The sequence below is a fragment of the Mobula birostris genome, chromosome 20 (genome assembly GCF_030028105.1).
Source record: "Mobula birostris isolate sMobBir1 chromosome 20, sMobBir1.hap1, whole genome shotgun sequence".
In the NCBI taxonomy this organism is placed as follows: Eukaryota; Metazoa; Chordata; class Chondrichthyes; order Myliobatiformes; family Myliobatidae; genus Mobula; species Mobula birostris.
In genome coordinates this window covers 8,702,972-8,729,410 of record NC_092389.1, presented here as the reverse complement: position 1 = coordinate 8,729,410, position 26,439 = coordinate 8,702,972, and the positions used below count along the sequence as shown (strand labels likewise).

The window sequence follows — 26,439 nt, the reverse complement described above, 5'->3', positions numbered from 1 at the left end:
CCAGATGTGGAGTTCAATGGCTGCAACAATGGGAACACCTTCTACTTTGGGATAATATTGAAGTTTAATTCAAGCCTTTTGGAGACACAGAATGATCAGAGACAGAGTTCTCCCCCCCACCTCCCAGTGATGTGGCAGAAGACCTTAGGACCAGCGACCAGAGTTCTATTAGTTTTAAAATAGTAATGGAAAGGGACCGAACAGGTCCACAGTTTCAGGTTCGCAATTTGAACAAGGCAAATTTGACCGTATAAGACAGGAGTTTGCAAAGGTGTTTTGGACTATGTTATCTGTAAGTAGAAGGCCCACAGGCAAGTTGGAGGCTTTTAAAGGTGAGATAACGAGAGCTCAAGGTCTACTTGTTCCTGTTACAGGGAAGGGCAGGGCTAGTAGGAGTCGGGAACACCGGATGATGTGGGATATTGAGAATCTGGCCAGGAAACAAAGGCGGCATGGGTCAGGTGTAGGCAGTAGGGTTCAAATGAATCCCTGGAGGAGTACAAGGGATGCAGATGTATCCTCAAAATGGAAATCAGGAAGGCAAAAAAAAACACATCAGATAACTTTGACAGAGAAGGTTAAAGAAAATTCAAAGAGATTTTATAAGTACATTAAGGGAAAGAGTAACTAAAGAGAGAATATAGTCCCTCAAGAGGAGAATATATGGTTCCCTAAAAGTGGAGTCCTGGTAGTGAAGTAGGCTGGCCCTCATGAGTCAGGACATTGAATGTAAAAGTTGAGAGGTCATGATGCAGTTGTACAGGACATGGTGAGGCCCTACTTCTTGTATTATGTTCAGTTTTGGTTGCCCTGCTGTAGGAAAGATTCTGCAAAACTGGGAAGAGTGCAGAAGAGATTTACAAGGATGCTGCCAGGGCTTGAGGGAATGAGTGACAGAGAGAGGATGGACAGGCCAGGATTTTATTCTGTAGAGCATAGAGATGATCTTATTGAGGTGTATAAAATAATAAGGGACTTAGATTGCCTGATTGTACTCGCTCTTTTTTCCCCACAGTTGATGTATCAGGAACTAGAGGGCATAGGTTTAAGGAGATACGGTTAAGATTTAAGAGGGACTTGAAAGGCAACGTTTTCACACAAAGGGTAATATTTTTGTGGAATGAGCTGCCAGACGAAGTAGTTGAGGCAGGTACAATAACAACTTTTAAAAGACAGTTGGACGGGTACTTGGATTAGAAAGGTTTAAAAGGTCATGCACCGAACCCTGACAAATGGGACTAGCTTGGATGGGCGTCTTGGTCAGCATTGACTAGTTGGGCTGAACAGCCTGTTCCAGTGCTGTATAAGCTCTATATTGCCACTGCTGATGTTTGGTAATTTGAAAGGGAGTCTTCTTGAGTGATCTGCTATTGTTGATTTCTGCCCCCATAATTTTGCTTCTAACTCTGGTGCCCAAGCCTTTGAACCCATCAAAGGGAATTTGGTTGGAAGTTACCTTTAGTACAAAGTTCACTGCTAGGGTACAGAAAACTAGCCCAATCAGTCAGTTGGGCACCAGAGGAGCAGATGGTGAAAAATAGCTCTGAGTCATTGATCCTGGAGATTCTGGCCTTCTTCAAAGTATCATGCAGTAGAAATGGAGGCCATTTAGCCACCACGCCTGTGCTGTCTCTTGGCATGAGCTATCCATGTAGTCCCATCCCCTCAGTCTATGACAAGGGTTCCCAACCTTTTTATGCCATGGGCCCCTACCATTAACCAAGGCGTCCATGGAACCCCTGGTCTACTAGAATATTTTCAGTTGTACCTTGGCCCCACTTACAGCAGAGGAGGTATTCAACGTTGGAATGATCCCTTGCTTTGGCTTTTAGGAACTGCTAGATGCAGAGTTCTAAATGTCTGACAGGATGTTGAATGTTCTTTTTCCTGGATGTCTTTATAAAGCTTTTTGAAGCTCTGTTTTAACTGAATGGGCAAGGATCACAGAGTAGACGTTGCTGGTGGCTTTCATCTCGTTCACTTGACAGCTGTCCAGTTTCAGCACGTTACCTTGGTAATCGATTGGGGGTGGCAGCTGTCTGTTCCAGCCTGGTGCTTGCTGGTACAGGGTAGCTCGTGTGATGTCCTGTCAGCTTCGCTCCACGTGCAGTGCCAGGAAATAATTCAATCCTGACTGTTCTCTGTGCAATGCCCACTGGACAAAAGACAATGGAGTATGATTTATGTGCAAAGACCGTTCTCAGATCGTACTCAACGTTATCCAAATAAGAATTATTATGTATTAATTATGTGTCACTCAGTAAGGTTTGCTCTTGCTGTGCAACACAAGAGCTACATGTCCAGTACTCTGTGATGCACAGTTCATTTATGTCTCAGTGTCGAGTACACACTGTATTTTTCAGTGCGGTCCACAGTTTGAATGTATCTAGTAATGTTCCAATCTGCCCCTGGTAATGTATGACCCATGTTTGCCACAGTATCTGCCATTGTATAGCTGTTAAGCGTCTGGCCCATATGTACCATATGCCCCACATATCCTTCACTGTTCGCTACTGTATGACTGAGCGTCAGTAATTTAAGGTTCTTGTGTGGTGTCCATTTGTAGTATCACATAATCCATGTATGGATTCTAATGGAATATGGCCTGTATTTTCCTCAGTGTCTGCTTCTTCATGAACTATACCCATTCCAGTGTCTGTATACGGTATGTCATAGTGCCTGGCACCACACTGCCTGTAATTAAAACAGAAAATACTGGACAAGCCCAGGGGTTTAGGCAGCATCAGTAGCAACTACAAGTTAAGGTTTCAGGCTGAAGGTACTTCATCAGAACTGAGAAAGGGAGTAGGCCTCATGTTGGCCTCAGTAACAGAGAAGGTGGGGATGGGCCGTGGAATGTCAGTAATCGAGTGACAGCCGCTGAGGAGGCTGAAGAGAGCTGGATCATACACATCTATACTCAGGTCCTTCTGCAGATGCACAGTGGAGAGCACCCTAACATGCCACATCACTGCATGGTATGGAAACTTCACTGCGGCAGACAGAAACGCTCTACAACTGGTAGCCTAAACTGTCCGATGCCTACCTGTCATCAAGGTCACATATATATACAGAAAGGTGCCAGAAAAGGGCCAGTAACATCATGAAGGATCCCACCCACTTTGCTCATGGACTCTTTGTCCCACTCCCATCGGGGAGGAGGCTACATAGCAGCCACGCCAGGACCTCTAGACTTAAAAACAGTTACTTGCCCCAAGCAGTAAGGCTGATCAACACCTCCACACCCCCAGCCACCGCTACTTTATCATTTCCTGTCAGAGTCACCTTATGTACAGACACTGCTGTGCCCAGCATCACTTGATGGACATATAATCAGTCTATGTATATAAGCTATCTTATGTATTGATGTTTATTGTGTTCTTTATCTTATTGTGTTTTTTTTGTGCTGCATCGGATCCGGAGTAGCAATTATTTTGTTTTCCTTTACACTTGAGTTCAGGAAATAACATTAAACAATCTTAAATCTTGAATCTTGAAATGACGCAGCCATTGAATGAACAGTTAAGCTCCTTGGTCTGTGTAATGTGATGCTAATGTTCGGAAGTCTGGGTGATAAAAAATAAACTGCTGGTGGAACGAAGCAGGTTGAGCATATCTGTGCAGATAAAAGAATTGTTGATGTTTTGGGTTAAGACCCTGTAATAATCCTGATATAGGGTCTCAACCTGAAATGTCCACAATTCCTTTCCCGCTGGAGATGCTGCTCGACCCCCTGAGTTCCCCCAGCAGCTTACTTTTCGCACCAGATTCCAGCAAGTGTAGTCTCCTTGTGTCTCCAAGCGTAGATGATGTTGTACAGCTCAGCCTACTGGAATGTGGTGAATAGGCCAGAATGTACAAATTGAAAGAAAAATTGATGGTAAATAGTAACTGCCTACTTCTGAAACAAACCAAAGGAAGGAAAATTCAATACTGAGTCATGCAAGCAGTAACATGTCCAGACAAGAAATGAGGTGTTGTTCCTTCAGCTTAAATTAGGCCTCATTGCTCCTGTGTCTGGTAACTTACAGTTCACGTGTGTCTCGGTGTTTGGCAATATATGGCGCAACACACCCTGCAAAACAAGATGATCCACAACTGGTTCCCAGAAAGAAAGTCTGACATTTTTCTCCTCAGTCCTTTTCATAATATCATAAGGATGAAAGGACTTTGTCGCCAATGAAATACTTTGAAGTGTGGTCACTGTAGTAATATAGCAAGCACAGCAACCAATTTTCATAAAAGAAATAGAACGTAGAACAGTACTGTACAGGCCCTTCAGCGCAAAAATGTCGTGCTGGCCTTTCAACCTTACTCCGAGATCAATCTAATTCTTCTCACATAGCCCTCCATTTTTCTTTCATCCATGCACGTAACTAGGAGTCTCTTAAATGTACCTGATGAGCAGATATTTTTTAAAATAATGTTGATTGAGAAATAAATGAAGCCCAGAAAAACCTTCCCCACTCTTCTTGGATCATTTATCCCCGCCCTGAAAGAGCTGATATGGCATGACAGTGTCAAATTCTAAGCTATAACATGTCTAACTGTGCAGCAAGCCCTCAGTAAACGTTTTGTCCCCTCGTCCCTGGATTGAGAATTGAACCTAAAACATTAGAAGCTCTCTATCTGGTGCCTCTCATCCCAGATGCCCTGTTCCTTGCCTATCTCAGAGTCACAAAGGTTTCCTTGCTCAAGTTCCAATTAAAGCTGTGTTTGAGCCCAATGGTGTAATTGGCACAAATTTAAAAATAAGACCCCAATTCACGCCAGTTTGGGTGCTTTTGACACCTGCACATTAAATATAAAGAGGCAGGAATTGAGCATAATGTATTGAGGAGGTAGCAGAAGTCTGGTTAAAATTCCTCTTCAATAGAATGTGCAGCCTAGTGGGGTGCATCGTCCTCTCTCAAAGCCACAATGAGTTGTTGATCAATCCTTACTGACCTGGACAGGGTTATGGGAGAGACTGGCTACCTGTTGGTGCCTGGTCCCTGAGGGAGGTCTGTGTCTGCAGAACATATAAACCTATGGAAGCTACCCATCCCTTTGTGCCTTGTTCCAGCATGGTTAAACCTACAACTTAACTCCATCTCCCTCTCCTTGTTCTGTTACCCTATTACCTGTGCAAAAATGTAAATTCACTGTTCAAGTTTTCATTTGACCACCAAGTTCAACATCAATTTGTGGGAATAATTTCCACTACGTTTTTTTTTGTTAAGAGGTGCTTCTTGGCAGCAATTCAATAGAGTAAGGCATTAACTTTCATTTATGCCCCCTGTCTAAGACTTGAAGACGTAGCATTCTTCTCTTTGTAGTCTATCAAATCCTCCAATGACACAAGAGCACATTGTGGGCCGAAGGGCCTGTTTTGAGCAGTACTGTTTTATGTTCTATGTTCTAACACCAGAAAATAGCTCAAAGTTCAAAGTAAATTTATCATCAAAGTATATATATGTCACTATATACAACCCTGAGATTCATTTTCTTGCAGGTATACTCAGTAAATCCAATAACCTTAACAGAACCAATGAAAGACCTCACCAACTATCAGTGGGCAACAATCAGTGTGAAAAATACAACAAACTGTGCACATACAAAAAGAAAGAAAAAAAAACAAATAATGATCATAATAAGTAAATAAGTAATAAATATTGAGAGCATGACACGAAGAGTCCTTGAAAAGCAAGTCCATAGATTATTGAGTCCATAGATGGGGCAAGTGAAGTTATCCCCTTTGGTTCCAAAGTCTGATGGTTGAAGGGTATTGAACTGTTCCTGAACCTGGTGGTGTGAGTTCTGAGGCTCCTGTACTTTCTTCCTGAGGCAGCAGCGAAAAGAGAGCATGACCTAAGTGGTACGGGTCTCTGAAATTGGATGCTGCTTTCTTGCGATGGTGTTTCATGTAGATGTGCTCATTGGTGGGGTGGGTTTTACCTGTGATGGTCTGGGCCATATCCATTGCATTTTGTAGGATTCCATTCAAGGGCATTGGTGTTCCCATACCAGGCTGTGATGCAGCCAGTCAATATACCCTCCACCACACATCTATAGAAGTTTGTCAAATTTTTAGATGTTATGCCAAATCTCCGTAAACTGCCAAGGAAGTAGAGGGGCTGCTGTGCTTTCGTCATAATTGCACTTACATGTTTGGCCCAAGACAGATTCTCTGAAATAATAACACTGAGTTACTGACCCTCACCACTTCTGATCCTCCAATGAGGACTGGCTCATCGATCTCTGGTTTCCTTCTCCTGAAGTCAATAATCATCTCCTTGGGTCTTACTGACATTGAGCGAGAGGTAGTCGTTGTGACACCACTCAGCCAGATTTTCAATTTCCCTTCTATCTGCTGATTCCTCACCACCCTTGATTCAGCCTATGACAGTGGTGTCGTCAGCAAACTTAAATATGGCGTTGAAGATGTGCTGAGCCATGTAGTCATAAGTGTAAAGCAAGTAGAGCAGGGGTTAGACACAGCCGTGCAGTGCAAATAGATACTGGATTAGGCTAGTGGGCCTCAACGTCTCTTCTGTGCTGTTTCTGCATTTACACTATTCCTCAATCTATCGAAAATCCAGCTGCACATTAAATTCTTCAAATGATCCAGCTTCCACCATCCACTGGGGCAGAGAATTCCAGAGACTCACCACCTCTGCAAGAAGAAATTAGCCTCCATCCTGGTGGCATGAACATTGACTTCTCTAACTTCCACTAATGCCCCAACTCCCCTCATACCCCATCCGTTATTTATTTATATACACACATTCTTTCTCTCTCTCTCCTTTTTCTCCCTCTGTCCCTCTGACTATACCCCTTGCCCATCCTCTGGGTTTTTCCCTCCCTCCCCCTTTTCCTCCTCCCTGGGCCTCCTGTCCCATGATCCTCTCATATCCTCTTTGCCAATCACCTGTTCAGCTCTTGGCTCCATCCCTCCCCCTCCTGTCTTCTCCTATCATTTTGGATCTCCCCCTCCCCCTCCCACTTTCAAATCTCTTACTAGTTCTTCCTTCAGTTAGTCCTGACGAAGGGTCTCAGCCTGAAACGTCGACTGTACCTCTTTCTAGAGATGCTGCCTGGCCTGCTGTGTTCACCAGCAACTTTGATGTGCGTTACTGTTTAACCCAGTTTTAATGACTGGTCCCTTTTCTTGTAGTTAAGTCCCATCTGAAAACATGCTAACATCTACCCTTTCCAGCCCCCTTATGATCATAATAATAAACAGACATAGCACAGGAACAAGCTCTATCTGTGCTACCATGATAGAAGAGCGCGCAGATCCTTCAATCCACAATGTGCTGACGTGCTGTATATAAATGTACTCGATGATGCCAGTTCAGTGCCTATCACTCCACACCTGTTCATGTGCCTATGGAAGTGCCTCTTTATGTGTTATATATTTGAAAAAGGTCACCCCTCATTCCTTCATACTCAAAGGAATAGATGCCATACTGTTAAGTCTTTCTTGATAGGATAACCCTCTCATCCCAGAAATTAGCTTGGTGAGTCTCCTTTGTACTGCCTCCAATGCTTCTTTTAAGGTAAGGAGATTGGAACATGACACAATATTCCAGAAGAGGCTTCATCAACACCCTGTACAATTGCAACAGAGCCTCCTTTCAACTCTAATCCCCTTGCATTGAAGGCAAACATGTTGTTCAATGCAAAGGGATTAGAGTTGAACATGTTGTTTGCCTCCTTAGCTACTTGCCAGATCTGCCTGCTAGCTTCTTGTGATTCTTGCATCAGAAACCTAGATATCTCTGCACCACTCACTCGTAGTCTCGTTTTATTTAGATAATAATCTGCCTTCTGTTTGCTCTCACCGAAGTGCATGACCTCAGACTCCCCACATTACAAGGGCATACAAGGAAGCAAAAATTAATGGGAAGACAGAGGATTGGGAAGTTTTTAAAAGCTTACAAAAGGAAACTAAGAAGGTCATTAAGAGGGAAAAGATGAACTATGAAAGGAAGCTAGCAAGTAACATTAAAGAGGATACTAAAAGCTTTTTCAAGTATATAAAGAGTAAAAGACAGGTGAGAGTAGATATAGGACTGATAGAAAATGATACTGGAGAAATTGTAATGGGAGATAAGGAGATGGCAGAGGAACTGAATGAGTATTTTGCATCAGTCTTCACTGAGGAAGACATCAGCAGTATACCGGACACTCAAGGGTGGCAGGAGAGAGAAGTGTGCACAGTAACAATTACGACAGAGAAAGTACTCAGGAAGCTGAATAGTCTAAGGGTAGGTAAATCTCCTGGACCAGATGGAATGCACCCTCGTGTTCTGAAGGAAGTAGCTGTGGAGATTGCGGAGGCATTAGCGATGATCTTTCAAAAGTCAATAGATTCTGGCATGGTTCCAGAGGACTGGAAGATTGCAAATGTCACTCCGCTATTTAAGAAGGGGGCAAGGAAGCAAAAAGGAAATTATAGACCTGTTAGCTTGACATCGGTGGTTGGGAAGTTATTGGAGTCGATTGTCAAGGATGAGGTTACGGAGTACCTGGAGGCATATGACAAGATAGGCAGAACTCAACATGGTTTCCTTAAAGGAAAATCCTGCCTGACAAACCTATTACAATTTTTTGAGGAAATTACCAGTAGGCTAGACAATGGAGATGCAGTGGATGTTGTGTATTTGGATTTTTGAAGGCCTTTGACAAGGTGCCACACATGAGGCTGCTTAACAAGATAAGAGCCCATGGAATTACGGGAAAGTTACATACGTGGATAGGGCGTTGGCTGACTGGCAGGAAACAGAGAGTGGGAATAAAGGGATCCTATTCTGGTTGGCTGCCGGTTACCAGTGGTGTTCCACAGGGATCAGTGTTGGGGCTGCTTCTTTTTACATTGTACATCAACGATTTGGATTATGGAATAGATGGCTTTGTGGCTAAGTTTGCTGATGAAACGAAGATAGGTGGAGGGGCCGGTAGTGCTGAGGAAACAGAAAGTCTGCAGAGAGACTTGGAAGATTGGAAGAATGGGCAAAGAAGTGGCAAATGAAATACAATGTTGGAAAGTGTATGGTTATGCACTTTGGCAGAAGAAATAAGCGGGCAGACTATTATTTAAATGGGAAGAGAATTCAAAGTTCTGAGATGCAACGGGACTTGGGAGTCCTCGTGCAGGATACCCTTAAGGTTAACCTCCAGGTTGATTCGGTGGTGAAGAAGGCGAATGCAATGTTGGCATTCATTTCTAGAGGAATAGAGTATAGGAGCAGGGATGTGATGTTGAGTCTCTACAAGGCGATGGTAAGACCTCATTTGGAGTACTGTGGGCAGTTTTGGGCTCCTTATTTAAGAAAGGATGTGCTGACGTTGGAAAGGGTACAGAGAAGATTCACTAGAATGATTCCGGGAATGAGAGGGTTAACACATGAGGAACGTTTGTCCACTCTTGTATTCCTTGGAGTTTAGAAGAATGAGGAGGGACCTCATAGAAACATTTCGAATGTTGAAAGGCATGGACAGAGTGGATGTGGCAAATTCGTTTCCATGGTGGGGGAGTCTAGTACGAGAGGGAATGACTGAATGATTGAAGGGCGCTCATTCAGAACAGAGATGCAAAGAAATTTTTTTAGACAGAGGGTGGTGAATCTATGGAATTTGTTGCCACGGGCGGCAGTGGAGGCCAAGTCATTGGGTGTATTTAAGGCAGAGATTGATAGGTATCTGCGTAGCCAGGGCATCAAAGGTTATGGTGAGAAGGCGGGGGAGTGGGACTAAATGGGAGAATGGATCAGCTCATGATAAAATGGCGGAGCAGACTCGATGGGCCAACTTCTGCTCCTTTGTCTTATGGTTTTATTATACTCTTTTTGCCACTCTTTTGCCCACTCATTCATCTATTTATATACCCTTTCAGAATCACAGTATGATCTTCCATCTTCCACCTTAGCAATAGCAAATTTGGAAGCATTATGCACTGTTACTTCCTCATTAATATAAATACTGAACAATATTCCACTTGAGTCCTCTTTCCTGTCATTTATTCCATCACTTTACTTTCTGTAGGACAGTTTTTAATCCATTCTGGCACCAACCTCCTCTGTTGCACCTTTTCAAATGCTTCTTGATAATCTAAGTATGCTCTATCAACTCTCCCTGTTACATCCTCAAAGGATTTAGGAAAGATTTTCAAACATGATTTTTATTCTTATTTAGTTTTATGTAGAGATACAGCACAGTAACAGACCCTTCTGGCCCAATTACATGCATGTGACTAATTAATCTTCTATCACCCTGTCTTTGGACTGTGGGAGGAAACCAGAGCACCCAGAGGAAACCAACATGGTCATGGGGTACAAACTCCTCAAAGAAAGCGATGGGTGTTGAACCTGGTCGTTGGCTCGGTAAAGGCATTGTACTAGCTGCTATGCAACAATGGCACCCAGTATAATTAAACCTAATCATCATGGTTTTATGATTTAGCTTTCATTAAACTGTGCTGACCAGAATTTATTATATTCAGCTTTCCAAATTGATTAGCTATTTTCTCTTTGAGTACTTAGTCTAGAATCTTATCAATACTAGTTGTTAAACTAAATGGCTTGTACTTCCATGTCTTCTCCCTTTCTCCTTTTGTGAAAAGGGGAGTCACATTGGTTGTTTCCAATCTTCAGTTTCCCTCCCAGACTTCAGCAACTTAACAAAGCTTTAACCAATGGGTCCGCAATTTCTGCAGCCACTTCCTTTAAAAGTCTCGTGTGCAATCCATCAAGTCCTGCTGATTCCTCCCCACCCCCATGCATGTGTCTCTCCAATAACTTAGACCATAAAGCAGAGGTGCAGAATTAGGCCATTCAGCCCATCGAGTCTGCTCTGCCATTCCATCATGGCTGATCCCGGATCCCACTCAACCTCATACACCCACCTTCTCGCCATATCCTTTGATGTCCTGACCGATCAAGAAACGATCGGCTTCCGCCTTCAGTATACCCACGGACTTGGCCTCCACCGCAGTCTGTGGCAGAGCATTCCAGAGATTCACTACTCTCTGGCTAAATAAATTACTCTTTACCTCTGTTCTAAAAAGTCACCCCTCAATTTTGAGGCTGTGCCCTCTAGTTCTGGATAATCCCAGCATATCCCTTGTCCCTTGTAATTGGAATTTTTATGAATTCAACTATGTGATTTGAAATTAGCCCATCTGATATCTCCCACATTCAACCTATATGCCATTTTTACTTGCTGCTGTTAATTCTTGAAAGTGCACATGTATACTTATCTTTCTACTTTTATATCAATAGAAGCTATCGACTGTTTGTTTTAATACATGTTGTTTCCTCAAAATTCATTTTCTCCCTTTTCAGACAATAAGACTATAAGATATAGGAGCAGAATTAGGCCATTTCACCATGGTTGATCCGTCTTTCCTCTCAGCCCCAATCTCCTGCCTTCTCCCCATATTCCTTCATGCCCTGACCAATCAAGAATCTATCAACCTCTGCCTTAAATATACCCAATGACTTGGCCTCCATAGCTGCCTGCGACAATGAATTCCACAGATTCACCATTCTCTTGTTAAAGAAATTCCTCCTCATCTCCATTCTAAAAGAGCGCCCCTCTATTCTGAGGCTGTGTCCTCTGGTCTTAGACTCTCCCATCATAGGAAACATCCTCTCCACATCCATTCTGCCTAGGCTTTTCACCATTCAATAGGTTTCAATGAGGTCACCCCTCATTCTTTGAGATTCCAGTGAATACAGACCCAGAGCCATCAGCTCTTCATATGACAAGCCATTGAATCCCAGAATAATTTCATGAACCTCCTTTGACCCCTCTCCAGTTTCAGCATATCCTTTCTATGATAAGGGCCCCAGAACTGCTCACAATATTCCAAGTGAGCCCTCACCAGTGCTTTATAAAGTCTTAACTTTACATTCTAGCTTTTATATTCTAGTCCTCTTGAAATGAATACTAACATTGCATTTGCCGTCCTCACCACAGACTCAACCTGCAATTTATCCTTTAGGAAACCCTGCATAAGGGCTCCCAAGTCCCTTTGCACCTCAGTTTTTGTATTTTAGAAAATAGTCAACCCTTTCATTTCTTCTGCCAATGAGCTTATGAGTTTTATGAGCTTTTTAGTCTTCTGCTGGATCTTAAATACTTCCCAGGCCTCTGATCTACCTGTATATAACCTTTGTCACTTTGCACACCCTAGTTTTCAATTAGAAGAAAAACTGACTCCTTTGTGGAACTCATCCTGTCTTTCGGGGTGCCTTGTAACGTGTGACAGGCTCACCTTTCAGTGGAGACTGTTGGCTGTGCACAGGCAGTTGTGCTTGTCTCCCCAGCAGTTCCATGGCTCCAGTCGGTGATTCTTGTGATGATAGGGGCCACTATCTCAAGCAGATCTCTGCTTGCCTGCTCCACCCTGTGCGCTTTGCACGTTCTCCTCTGTGGAACCAGAATGTAGCCGGAGGGTAAGGCTTTTATTACAGATCTAATGGCATGTTGAGGCCCAAAATCTCCTGACAATTTGTGGCTCTGAGTGAATCACTGTTAAAGGGACTATAGTGAAAACAACATAGCATTCCAGTGCAGACACACTGCCTGCCCTTGTCTCCTGGTCGGCTGTACAATAGCAGGCTGAAACTCTCAAGATATACAAGTGCACACACACACACAAACACACTCATACACACAGGCACAGATGTGTACACAAACACACACGGACAGACACACGCACCGTGGACTAGAGGAACGTTGCTTTGTTTGTATATACGTACAGTCAGATGACAATGAACTTGAACTTGTATACATGGACCTTCTCTTTTACCAATGGAGCTTTTTAATTCTGCTGCTTCCTATGCTAATTGGTGATAACTCAATTTAAAAATTCTCACCCTTGTGTTCAAATCCCTCCATGGCATTCACTCTCCCCTATCCCGAGAATCTCTTCTGCCCAGCCAACCTTCCAAATCTGGCCTGTTGTACATCCTTCACCTTAGCTGGTCTTCTCAAATCCACCCTGAGTCTCCACTACACCCCCTTACCTTGCACAGCTACTGTCTGCTCTCTTTAAGGATTTGCATTGTACTTCATTGGGTGTCAGTGTAGGTGAGCAAACACGGGACTTCATGTAAGTTTGGATATGGACTTTTCTTGGAACTTAACTTAATGACTATTGACTGAGGTTCAAATGCTTTAGTTCCTCCTGCAGTCCTTAGTTTGCCTCCAGTTTCTTGGGAGGTGTATCCCTCCATTAACTTGCCATATAAAGCAGTGGCCAGTCCAGAGTGGAGTCTGATGATTTAGTTCTCTGGATGAGGTTGGGAAAAAGGAAGGATGTCGGATGCAGATTTCCAGTGGCTGATTTTTTTCCCCTCTCCTCTCCACCCTAGGGATACTGAGGACAATGGAAGGAGCTCAGCTGAGCTGAGGTGAGCAAAATCAGCATTAACAATTTAATTGCCATTAAGGATATTCCTTTTCTGGAATATCATGTTCTGTGTGAGATAGAAGATAAAGGGATTCTGGCAGTGGAATGGGGTTATTCATGATCTCAGGAGGTCTGAAGTAATTCTCAGTGGTGAAGTGCTAATGGAAGTCCTGTTGGTGTTCCAGCGTGGCAACTGATGTTCAAAGTAAATTTGTTACCAAAGTACATGTACTGTATGTCGCCATATTAGCCCTGAGATTCATTTTCTTGTGGGCATTCACAGCAAATGGAGAAAACACAAAAGAATCAGTGGAAGACTGCACCCAGCAATACCCAATATGCAAAAACAACAATCTGTGCAAATATAAAAAGAAAAAAAAGAAATAATAATAAAATTCCTAGCAATTGAGAAATGAGTGTACTTCGCTATGTCTGTTCCTCAGGTTCTACCAGATGAGCTAAGAAAGAAAACCTATAATAATAATAATAATAGTAAATTCATAAACAATAAATATTGAGAAAATAAGCTGAAGAGTGAGTCCAGAGGTTGTGGGAACATTTCAGTGATGGGGCAAGTGAGGTTTAGTGAAGTTATCCCCTCTGGTTCAAAAGCCTGATGGTTGAGGGGTAATAACTGTTCCTGAACTTGATGGTGTGGGACCTAAGGATCCTGTATATCCTTCCTGATGGCAGCAGCAAGAAGAGAGCAGGACCTGGGTGGTGGGAGTCCCTGATGAAGGATGCTGCTTTCCTGCGACAGCACTCCATGTAGATGTGCTCAATGGTGGGGAGGCTTTACCCACGACGAACTGGGCCGTATCCACGATTGTATTGTTGGATTTTCCATTCAAGGACATTGGTGTTTCCATAACAGGCTATGATGCAGCCAGTCAATATACCCTCCACCACACATCTATAGAAGATTGCCAAAGTTTTAGATATCATGCCAAATCTTCGCAAACTTCGAAGGAAGGAGAGGTGTTGCTGTGCTTTCTTCATAATTGCACTTACCTGTTGGGCCCAAGGCAGATGCTCTGAAATGATAACATCAAGGAATTTAAAGTTGCTGACCCTCTCCACCTCTGATCTCCCAATGAGAACTGACAAATGGATTTCTGGTTTCCTCCTCCTGAAGTCAATAATCAGCTCCTTGATCTTGCTGACATTGGGTGAGAGGTTGTTGTTGTTGTGGCACCACTCAGCCAGATTTTCAATCTCCCTCCTATATGCTGATTTGTCATCACCTTTGATTCAGCCTATGGCATGGTATCATCAACAATTTTAACTATGACATTGGAGCTGTACTTAGCCTCACAATCATAGGTATAAAGTGAGTAGAGCAGGGGGCTAAGGACACAGCCCTGTGGTGTACCCGTGCTGACGGAGATTGTGGAGGAGACGTTGTTGCCAATCCAGACTGACTGGGGTCTGCAAGTGAGTATTGTCCAAGTCTGTTTAAGAAGACGTTTGTTATTTTTCTATATTTGTTATGATGATTTGGGGATATTATTTAAAAGAATGAAGCACCAGCAATTTAATCAGCAATTGAAAGACTTTCACCAGGATATTCTAAAGCCATTGACTACTTGTGAAGTGCAGTCAATGGTATAAAGTTATTTCACAGGCCATAAAATGCTTCAGGACGTTCTGAGATGAGGAGACAAGCTGTTTAAATACAAGTTATGTTTTGTTTCTGTGAGGGACGGTGCTGTTTACCTCAGTGGAATGAGTCAAACACTGCAAGACTCAACAGTCAGCCTGGCTACACTTGCATGCCAAGCTTCATTAATCACGGCCTTCAAAGGAATTTGCACAGGCACTTGAGGGATAATGGCTTAAAGGGCTAAGGTGAAAAAAGGGGAAAATGGGCCTGGTGTGACCGCTCCACCAGGAAGTGACAGAGAATAGATTTAGTTATGGTATAGGAATGGCTTCCTAAACCATAACAGTCTTATGATTATATAAACTTAAGATATTTATAGAACTATAAATGTGTTCATAGAAGATAAAAATAACTTTTTAAAATTTTCTCTATGATTTCCCCTCCTGGTATCCAGGTTATAGTTCATTTTCCAGATCTTCAGAACAATCTTGGGGTTAGCAAAGCATCCCATTGTTAGTATCTGTGTCCATCCTGTCAGGTTATCTGCCCAGCGTTCCTCTAACCTACCTTCGATATGGATGACACCTGTCTTCACCTGTGGAGTGAGCGGCATTGGTTGGGTAGGAATGTCATTGGCGATACATCCAAGCTGCATGGATGGAGTTGAGATAAATCTCACCCATACTCCATTTGAATAACAGAACAAGTTCAAGGATTTCAATGTGGTTCAATGTAAAACTTGGTCTGTACCCAGAGTTTGAGCAGCTGTGCTGGGCTATGGATCTTGAGTATATGTATGAGGGTGGGGTGAGATTTCAAATGAATAAATTAAAAACCTCAGATTTGCATCAAATATGACCAGGCCAGGCCAGTTAGTTACAGATAAAAGCGAGAAGGTTCATTACTAAGGAATTTTAAAGGCTGACAATCCACTGAGTGTCAGGAAACACAGGAAGCAGTTTCTATTGCTTTCGAGTCCAGCTACTTGACCCTGGTTTTTACAACTATATGTATTGGGGTTAGGTCAGGTCAGGTAGCAAAGAGTGACAAGCCCTTGTGTCAAGTTTGGATTGAAAGTGCTGTATGTTTAGTTGGTAATTCCAAAAAGGCTATTACATCCCCCAATATTGGAGAACTTAATAAATTAGATTTTTGATTTAAGTTCTCCAGCAATAAATTTGTTTTGGTTACAACTGTCCTTGCCATGCATAAATGACATCTGTGGTGCTGCCTTGTCTGTGTGGTAAAGTGCTAACATGGTGATTAAGTTCAGATCAGCTTTATTTGGCACATGTACGTGTGCATGTGAAACGCATTGTTTTGTGTCAACAAGCAACGCAGCGGGAGGAGTGGCTGGGGGCAGCCCGTAAGTGTCATCATGCTCCTGGCACCAAAATAGCATGCTCACAACTTGCAAACCCTAACCCGTTCTTCTTTGGACTGTGGGAGGAAACCGGAGCACCCGGAGGAAACCCACGCGGTCACAGGGAGAACATACAAACTGCTTACAGACAGTGGCAGGAATTGAACCCCCATTGCTGGTCACTGGAGCTCGAACATAAGAACATAAGAAATAGGAGGAGGAGTCGGCCATCTGGCCCGTCGAGCCTGCTCCGTCATTCAATAAGATCCTGGCTGATCTGGCCATGGACTCATCTCCACCTACCCCATAAACCTTAACTCCTCTACTATGCAAAAATCTACCCAGCCTTGTCTTAAATATATTTACTGAGGTAGTCACCACTGCTTCATTGGGCAAAGAATTCCACAGATTCACCACTCTCTGGGAAAAAGCAGTTCCTCCTCATCTCCGTCCTAAATCTCGTCCCCCAAATCTTGAGGCTATGTCCCCTAGTTCTCGTCTCACCTATATCAATCCCTTTCATAGTCTTATATGTTTCTATAAGATCTCCTGTCATTCTTCTGAATTCCAGTGAGTACAGTCCCAGGTGACTCAATCTCTCCTCATAGTCTAACCCATTCAACTCTGGAACCAACCTGGTGAACCTCTTCTGCACCACCTCCAAAGCCAGTATATCCTCCCTCAAGTAAGGAGACTAAAACAGCACGCAGTGCTCCAGGTGCGATCTCACCAGTACCCTGTACATTTGCAGCATAACCTCCCTGCTCTTCAATTCAATCCCTCTAGCAATGAAGGCCAACTTTCCATTTGCCTTCTTGATAGCCTGCTGTACCTGCAAACCAACCTTTTGTGATTCATACACAAGCACTCCTAAGTCCCTCAGCACAGCAGCATGCTGCAATTTTTTTTACCATTTAAATAATAATCTGCTCTTCCATTTTTCCTTCCAAAGTGGATGACCTTGCATTTACGAGCATTGTACTTCATCTGCCAGACCTTTGCCCACTCACTTAACCTATCTATATCTCTCTGCACAATTTGCTTTTCCACTCAATTTAGTATCATCAGCAAACTTAGATACACGACACTCTTTCAGATTGTAAGCATTATGCCAACTGCCATGTTACCATGGTGACTGTGCTGGCGAACACTCATCGAGTGTAAATTGGAATTAGTGAGAACATGTCATCAGTCAGTGAGAAGACAGTACTGCCATTTTGAACTACTTAACACCAAGCTTGCATGGGTAAGGCCTACCTATTACTCATCCCATCAAATGATACCTCATCAGCACTGGGGTGAATTAAAATTATAATCACTACCATGCCTTCCTGTTTGTTACAATAATTCTACTTTTGTGGCTTTTGCAGTTTTATAATTGTTTTGTCTTGTAAACATTTACAGGGATTAGTGAGGCAGGAGCTGAAAAGTGTTTTACTGATTTGGAGGCCTCTGCACAATTACTCTCAGACACTGGTGCATTCGGAGATGTTTCCATTTGGGAATACGACTGGGAGAATGGGCAGGGGTCACTGAGATCAGCACCGGCACATTCTGGACAAGAAAGGTGGAGGAGGGATGCCAGTGCAATAGCGTAGCAGTTAGCGCATCGCTTTACAGCGCCACTTTTCACCGATCAGTGTTCAATTCAAGTCACTGCCTGTAAGGAGTTTGTACTTTCTCCCTGTGACCAATTTCAGGTCACTGCCTGTAAGGAGTTTGTACTTTCTCCCTGTGACCACTGCACCCAGCACAATCCTTGCTGATTTGATTTGACATAAACCAGCATTTCACTGTATGTTTCGATATACATGTGACAAGTAAAACTAAGCTAATCTTATCTTGCCTAAACCCAAGGACGTGTCTACACAGTAAAGATGTCCTTAGTGAAATCATCCACCTGCTGAAGACAGACCCCTCCCAGCTGTGCTGCCCGCTAATGTTCGCTCGGTGGAAGAACAAGCTGGACCAGAACATCATCCCATGCACCATTAATCTACAGGCCATGCCATTCAGGAGCTTAGGCTATATTGTATATTTTTTGCTATCATAACCATATGTGCTGTGTGCTGTTGGCAACCTGTTTTGCAACTTGACTTCAGAGGAATGCTGTTTCATTTGGCTATTCATGTATGATTGATGATAATTAAACCTAAATTTCACTTGCAAACTGAGAACAGGGCAAAAACTGCATTGCCAATGGCTATCAGGGTCTCCTCCTGGAGGAAACTGCAGGCAAAGAACCTCAAGGAGTTCTAATCCTATAAGATTTATTTACTGCAGATGGTGTATGTGTCCATTTCATACTTTACCTGTCAGATAGCCGAGGAATGGCAGTCTGATCAATCTGGGAATGAATACCCCTCATATTCTTGAGTAGGAGTTTTCCCTCATTTTGAGCCCTGCATGTCTCATGAATAGTAATTGTCCCTGTTACAATCTCCTTCTTCCATGGAGATTGGGAATTGTAAGTTTCCCTCTAATTATCATGTGCCCTGCCTGGGCGTGCAGACATGGTGCCGAAGAAGATGGCGCCAGCAGACAACGCAACCAAGGGCAACATCCTTCAGACGGTTTACGAAACTACTTCCTTCACTTCTTTTACATCTTTTTCATTCAAATGTGGTTCTGCTACTGTTGGAGTTTGCAATCTACATTTTGATGGTGTGCTTTCAGGCTAATTGAGCAGTCTGGTGCTTTGCTGTCTCCAAGGGTGTTTGGTGAGGCTTCGAGCGAAGCGTGCAGCCTTGGGCCAAGAAGCCTGGAGACAGGGCGCGAGCCCATGATCGACTCTATTTCTCGCCAATTAAAGCACTGAGGAAAATTGAAGTCATCAAGGCGAGAGCGGAAGGCGAGCAGGTGTTCTGCATTGTCTACCAGCCTCTGCTCGGTGCTGCCGGAGGAGGGTGTCTGTGTGTAACGGTTTCTCCCTCCCCCTCCCCTTCCTTGATGCTGTTGGAGGATGGTGCTGGAGTTCTGGGTCTTGGGCAAGCTTTAATCAATGTGGTTTGTGGATTGGACTCTGTAGTTGACGTTTTGATACATTTCATATTATGATATGTTTCTGGTCTCTGGTTGCTCCTTTTTTTGTGCTATTTTGTGCAGTTTTGATAAGGGCGGCTTGCAGAAAATGAACGACACAGTGCTAGAGTAAACTGAACTGAGCCAAACTGAATATGCTTGGACTCTTTCGATGACTTTTGTGGATTGGGGTTTATGTTCTGTGTTTTTTGCTCGTTTTTTGCCATTTGTGTGATCTGTGTTTTTATTTGCACGTGGGGGTGGGGTTGATATTGTTCTTTGAACAGGTTCCATGGTTTTTCTTGTCTGTGGGAAGATGAATCTCAGGGTTGTACACTGCATACATACTTCGATAATAAATGTACTTTGAACCTTTGAATTGCCTTGTCCCACATAAGAAAGGGGAAAGTCTCCTACAATCTCATGGCAATGATCATTGACAGGAGATTACAGTACACTCCCTCCTGTTGAATAAGCTGGCAGTGTGTGCAAAAGTTTACAGTAATGTCGACTACAGTAGAGGATATGGATATCAGAGATAAGTCCTGTCTGAGATGGTCACTATCTGCTTATATTGTGCTCACTAGGCATGGGTTAATTGCATATGATGATCACACATCCATGTCGAGAAAAGCCATTGTATGTAGCCCCAGTGTATTTTGTGCATCCAAATATGAGAGGTTCAAGCTGGTCATGTCGTGCACAATTCCCATGATGTTATGCAGTTTTAAAGAAATGTGATGCTATCAACATGAAACATTTCCTCTGCTCAGATCTAACCTGTTTCAGAGATAGAAAAGCAAAAGCCGGACGCTTGAATCAATAAGAGCCCAATTATGCTATCTGTGCCTGCATTCTCTATATTAGATGTGGCTAATTATTTACTGGCATTCAGCAAGAAAGCCATATGGAATGTAACTGATATGCAGTTAATCTGCTAAAGACGTTCCATGTCTGTACACGGGACTGACCTGTTGCTGAATTTGAGGAGCATTCTTCAATTTTTTTTCCTGGATTGTTTGGTTCTGCTGTGAATCCTGATTTCTGAACCAGGAATGCCACCAACCCATGAACACTGCCTCACTAATTTTTGCTCTCTTTGCACTGCTTATTTAATGTAATTTTACATAGTCACACTCACTCAGTGGCCACTTTATTAGGTACAGGAGTGGAACCTGGTGTGATCTTCTGCTGCTGTAGCCCATCCACTTCCAGGTTCATGCTCTTCTGCACAGCACTGCTGTAACGTGTGGTTATTTGAGTCCCTGTCAGCTTGAACCAGTCTGGCCATTCTCCTCTGACCTCTCTCATTAACAAGGCATTTTTGCTCGCAGAACTGCCTCTCACTGGACTCCATTTTTTTTTGCTTTTCACACCATTCTCTGTAAGCTTTAGAGACTGCTGTGCATAGAAATCCCAGGAGATCAGTAGTTTCTGGGATACTCAAACCACCCCATCAAGCACCAACAATCATTCCACGGTCAAAGTCACTTAGATCGCATTTCCTCCCCATTCTGATGTTTGGTCTGAACAACAACTGAACCTCTTGACCATGTCTGCATGCTTTTATGCATTGAGTTGCTGCCACATGATTGGCTGATTAGGTATTTGCATTAATGAACAGGTGTACCTTATAAAGTGGCCACTGAGTATATATATTTCTCATTGTAATTTATAGTTCTGATGTATTGCACTGTACTGCTGCCGCAAAACAACAAACTTTATGGCATATTGCATGTCAGTGATAATAAACTATGATCTGATTCAGATTTTGATTGTTTCTGCAAGCATCAGCCTCTGGTACCTAACCAAGTGCACATCCACCATTTGTCAGGGTCAGTAAACTGTGCCCAGCTGTTCATCTGCAGTAGAAACCCCTGTTTAGATTCTTTACACAAGATGTCATTTTGTCCTTTACCAGTGCTCAGCAGACTGTAGGCAGGTTAATATTCACGAGGAGTGAAATCAGTTATCGGGACCACAGAGTCATCAAATTATCATTGAAAACTCTGCTTGGGGGAAGGTAACTTTTATCAGAATCAACCTCACAAGCTTTGAAAGTGGTTTATCGATTCACCAAGCTGTGAGTAAATAGGGAAACAAAAGGAATAACAGCCCACAAAATGAAAAAGTAAAGCAAGTCCTGATGAAGGGTCCCAGCCCAAAATGTTGGCTGTCTATTCATTTCCATAGATGCTGCCTGACCTGCTGAGTTCTTCCAGCATTTTGTGTGTGTTGCCAAGGAATATGACACACTTGAAAAAAAATTGCATGTCATGGAGATGAACAGGGAAGTCGGAAAGGAATAGAAATTTCATGTTGTGTTCTTTTTGAGGTTCAGAAGTTAAGACTGGGAACTTGTTGAGGTGTTTAAGGTAATATAGGAGGATGCTAGGCTAGAAAGAGATGAACTGTTCCCTCTGGTGTGGGAGAGACCGGTATAAGGGTCTTCTTATTCTGCCTCTCTCCCACACCAGAGGAAATTGTCTCTTCAGGTTTTAAGATTTTAAGGTACGAGTACCTTAAAATCACAGCAAACCTTAAAAGCAAACGAAGGAAATACATTTTCCTTCAGTGGATGGTATGAGTTTATCTTTTGAAGATTTATAACTGTTTAGTAGTCAAGATAAATGAGCAGATTTGTGTTAGATACAGGAAATGGATCAGAAATGGGAAAAAAATCCTGACAAAATAAGCCAATTCTTGTTTTGCTTCATTCACTTCAGAGTTTTCCGGCACAACATCCCCATTCTGCACTCTAATTACAAAGCTGTTTATAATTGTCCTTCGAACTTCACCACGCCGCCCTGGCTTCAAAGGCAGGGAGAGGAAAGGTTTCAGAATTCCGAGATGGTTCCTTGTGCGCTGCATTGCTGGGATTCTGTGACTGGGCCACAGATTCCACTCCGGGTTTTCCGGCCAGCTTTCCTCTCCTTTTACGCCCGTGCACTTGATCCATGTTTGCATTTGCCAAAGTTTCACAGAGATACAGAGAGAGAGAGATTGCTGTCAGTCGGTCTTACGGATAGAGGCAGCCTCCACTCAATGTCACCTTACACCTAAACTGTCTTGAAAATGAGAACAAAGAAGAAAGTGTTCCCAGTTCTTTTGTGTTGGGAATAGTGACCTGGGCTTCACCTAAACCGATGGCTTCTAATTGTAACAAGAAGTGTGGCTGGTGAGTGTGCAGAGTGCACTGAGTGCTTTCAGTACTTCCCTCCTTCCCTTTCTCCTCCCTCCATCCCTCTCTCCTTTCCTCCATCCCTCTCTCCCTCCCTCCCCCTTTCCCTCCCCCTTTCCCTCCCACTCTCCCTCCCACTTTCCCTCTCTCTCTTTCCTTCTCTCTCTGTCTCTTCGATCTGTCCTTTTTTTGTAAGCATCAACTATTTCCCCAGTGGGCAGGGAAGGGCATTCTGTGATTGTTGGTTGGACACAGCTGGTGTGATGTCCAGTGTTAGATGCGGAGGGCAAACTGACCCGTGTGCTCCTGGCACCTGGGAGGCGACCTTTAAACCCTTCTCTGACTCCACGCCCTCACACAGTTTGCTAGCAACAGGTCTGAAGCTATTAACCTCTCAAGGGCTGGAGTACAGAATTAGAATGTTTCAAAAAAAAGGATTTAAATAAGAGTTTGCCGAAGATAATAAAAGGCTTTGCGAAAGGCTAATGTGGTTTCACAAACAAGAGAAAATCTGCAGATGCTGGAAATCCAAGCAACACACACAAAATGCTGGAGGAACAGTTGACATTTCGGGCCGAGACCGTTCATCAGGACTGGGGGAGAAAAGACGAGGAGTCAGGATAAGAAGGTGGGGGGAGGGGGAGGAAGAAACACAAGGTGATAGCTGAAACGAGGATGGGGAAGAGATGAAGTAAAGAGCTGGGAAGTTGATTGGTGAGAGAAATACAGGGCTGGAGAAGGGGGAATCTGATAGGAGAGGACCGAAGGCCATCGGAGACAGAAAAAGGGGGAGGAGCACCAGAGGGTGGCGATGGGCAGGCAAGAAGGTAAGGTAAGAGGGGGAAAAGGGGATGGGGAATGGAGAATGGGTGGAATTACCAGAAGCTTGAGAATTCAATGTTCATGCCATTGGGTTAAAGGCTGCATAGTCGGAATATAAAATGTTGCTCCTCCAACCTGAGTGTGGCCTCATTACGACAGTGGAGGAGGCCAGGGATGGACATGTGAAAATGGGAATGGAAAGTGGAGATCCTACTTTTTCTGGTGCTTGGAACTTGACAAATCAGTCTCCTAATCTATGCCTGGTCTCATCGATATACAGGAGGCCACACCGGGAGCACTGGGTACAGTACGTGACCCCCACAGACTCACAGGTGAAGTGTCGCCTCACCTGGAAGGACTGTTTGGGGCCCTGAATGGTAGTGAGGGAGGGGGTGTAGGGGCAGGTGTAGCACTTGTTCTGCTTGCAAAGGTAAGTGCCAGGAGGGAGATCAGTGGGGAGTGGCGAGTGGACAAGGGAGTCATGTAGGGAGCAATCCCTGTGGAAATCAGAAAGTAGGTGAGGAGGGAAAGATGTGCTTGGTGTTGTGATCCCATTGGCGATGGCGGAAGTTATGGAGAATTATGTGATGGATGTGGAGGCTGGTGGGGCAGTAGGTGATGACAGGAGGAACCCTATCCGTGGTAGGATGGCAGGAGGATGAGGTGAGAGCAGGCGTGAGCAAACCAGGGTTTGAGTCCATCCTGATGATGTTTCCGCAGCTTTTTTTTCAAGATTTTCAATTACTTTTGGAGATTATACTCCTGCTTTCTCTTTCCTACCAACAGAAATTGCTTTTTATGATCTCCCTTTTCAAATACTTTATTATTGTATATGCTTCCACTATATCTCAAGGGACTACAACTAATATTCAAAGCAGGAGGTACAAGGTCTTGAAGACCCACAATCAACATTTTAGGAACAACTTCTCCCCGTCTGCGGTCAGATTTTTGAATGGTCTATGAACATCACTTCACTATTCCTCTTTTACACTATTTATTTATTGTAACTTATAGTGATGTTCATGTCTTGCTCTGTACTGCTGGCACAAAGCAACAGATTTCACTATTTGCGTCAGTGATAATAAGCCTGATTCTGATTGTAAAATTCAACATTGTCACCTCACCTTAGCATTGTTCTACAAGATGAATATTAGTAACAGTTGTGCTTTATTTAGACCTCAAGGCCCAGTCCACCGCAGGCCAGGTGACTCGGTCCCAATGCTGCTATCTCACTGCGCCATTTGGAGAAAGGACCGGTTATGTTCCATGTGTCCTGTTGACATGCTCCCTGCACAGATTCTTCATATTGTTGTCCATTTACAGCATCTCTCCCTATACTCGCCATGTAATAGCACAGCAAAGCTGTTAACAAAGTGTGGGGCATTTCCAAGACTCGTGCTCGATGCAGGTTCCTGCTTTCATTCGGTATTGTAAATATAATGCAGTACTGAGCCAAGCCAATTACAAAGCTCATCATAAAGATAAAGATTTGCTTTATTTGTTCATATGTACCTAAAAACATACAGTAAAAAGCGCAATTTGCATCAAATCAAATCAGCGAAAATTGTGCTAAGCAGCCTGGAAGTGATGCCATCCTTCTGGTACCAGCATTGCATGCCCACATCTCACTAACCCTGACCCATGTGGCTTTGGACTGTGGGAGGAAACCGGAGCACCCGGAGGAAACCCACATGGTCACGGGGAGAACGTACAAACTCCTTACAGGCCACGGCAGGGATTGAACCCCGATCTTACTGCTGGCGCAGTAAAATCGGTAAAGCTGCACAGTACAATTCTTGTTTTATTTTGAGCTTGTTGACCCTTGCTGGGTACAATACGGTTTGATGTACTCTTCTTGGTGAACTGAGGGGCTTCAACCAGACCGTCACTTGCTGATATTTGCTGAAAGTCAGGTACAATGAGAACTCTACTCAATGGAGAAACTTTCTGACATTAGGTAACTCACCAGTAGGTTTTCACAGCAACACCATGGACAAGTGTCTCACACCCAACCCTTGAACCTAACCCTTTGGCCTTGTCTCCGAGTGCCTCACTTTTTCTTGCATTTCTCTGTCCCTCCGATTCCTGATTCTTCATTCAATTCCTGGAAACACTCAAGTCATGTGTCAGCTCGTCCTCCCAGTGACAAGCAAAATCATTACTAATATCCATGTTGCAAAGCAATGTTAACGGTAGATGGCAATGTTGCATCTTAACCATGAATATTTGTGGTCGATTAGGGTCTAGTGGAAGCAATGAGGCCACTCTCAGGTTGGAGGAGCAACACCTCATATTCCATCTGGGTAGCCTCCAACTTGATGGCATGAACATTGATTTCTCCAACTTCCAGTAATTTCTTCGCTGTCCACCTTCTCTCTTTTTTTCATTCCCCATTCTAGCTCCCCTCTTACCCCTTCTTTTCTTCTCGTCTGTCCATCACCTCCCATTGGTGTCCCTCCTTCCCTTTCTCCCAAGGTCCACTCTCCCCTCCTATCATATTCCTTCTTTTTCAGCCCTTTACCTTTTCCACCCCATCACCTCCCAGCTTCTCACTTCATCCCACTCCACCAGCCACCTGCCTTCCCCCTCACCTGGTTTCACCTATCACCTTCCAGCTTGCACTCCATCCCTTCCCCTTTATTAAGACCTCTTCCCCTTCCTTCTCAGTCTTGAAGAAAGGTCTCGGCCTGAAACTTTGACTGTTTATTCACCTCCATAGACGTTGCCTGACCTGCTGAGTTCCTCCGGCGTTTTATGTGCGTTTCTCCGGATTTCCAGCATCTGCAGAATCTATTCTGTTTATTTGAAAATAGATGTATTTGAAAAGGGAGATAATGAAAAGCTATTTCTGTTGGTCGGAAACCCCCGGGGAAAGAGGAAGGAGGAGTATAATCTCCAAAAGTAATTGAAAATCTACAGAAACTAGAAATCTGAAATAAAGCCAGAATACACTGCATACACAACAGGTCAGGCAGCATCTGTGGAAAGAGAAACAAAGTTAACATTTCATGTCAAAGATGCACCGACAGAACTCTTAATCAACCTGA

At 43.6% G+C, this 26,439-nt stretch overlaps 1 protein-coding gene across 12 annotated transcripts in view; it reads left to right on the top strand.

Moving 5' to 3' along the window:
* Positions 1-26,439, top strand: part of phldb1b (pleckstrin homology-like domain, family B, member 1b) — a 406,573-nt gene that overhangs the window by 359,679 nt on the left and 20,455 nt on the right. For 11 of the 12 annotated variants that reach the window (XM_072283992.1, XM_072283991.1, XM_072283988.1 and 8 more), the window contains one exon: positions 13,365-13,403. The exons of the other annotated variant lie outside the window; for it this stretch is intronic. In XM_072283992.1, the coding sequence (XP_072140093.1) occupies positions 13,365-13,403 (39 nt within the window). The remainder of the gene's footprint in view (positions 1-13,364; positions 13,404-26,439) is intronic. 12 annotated transcript variants of the gene reach the window in all.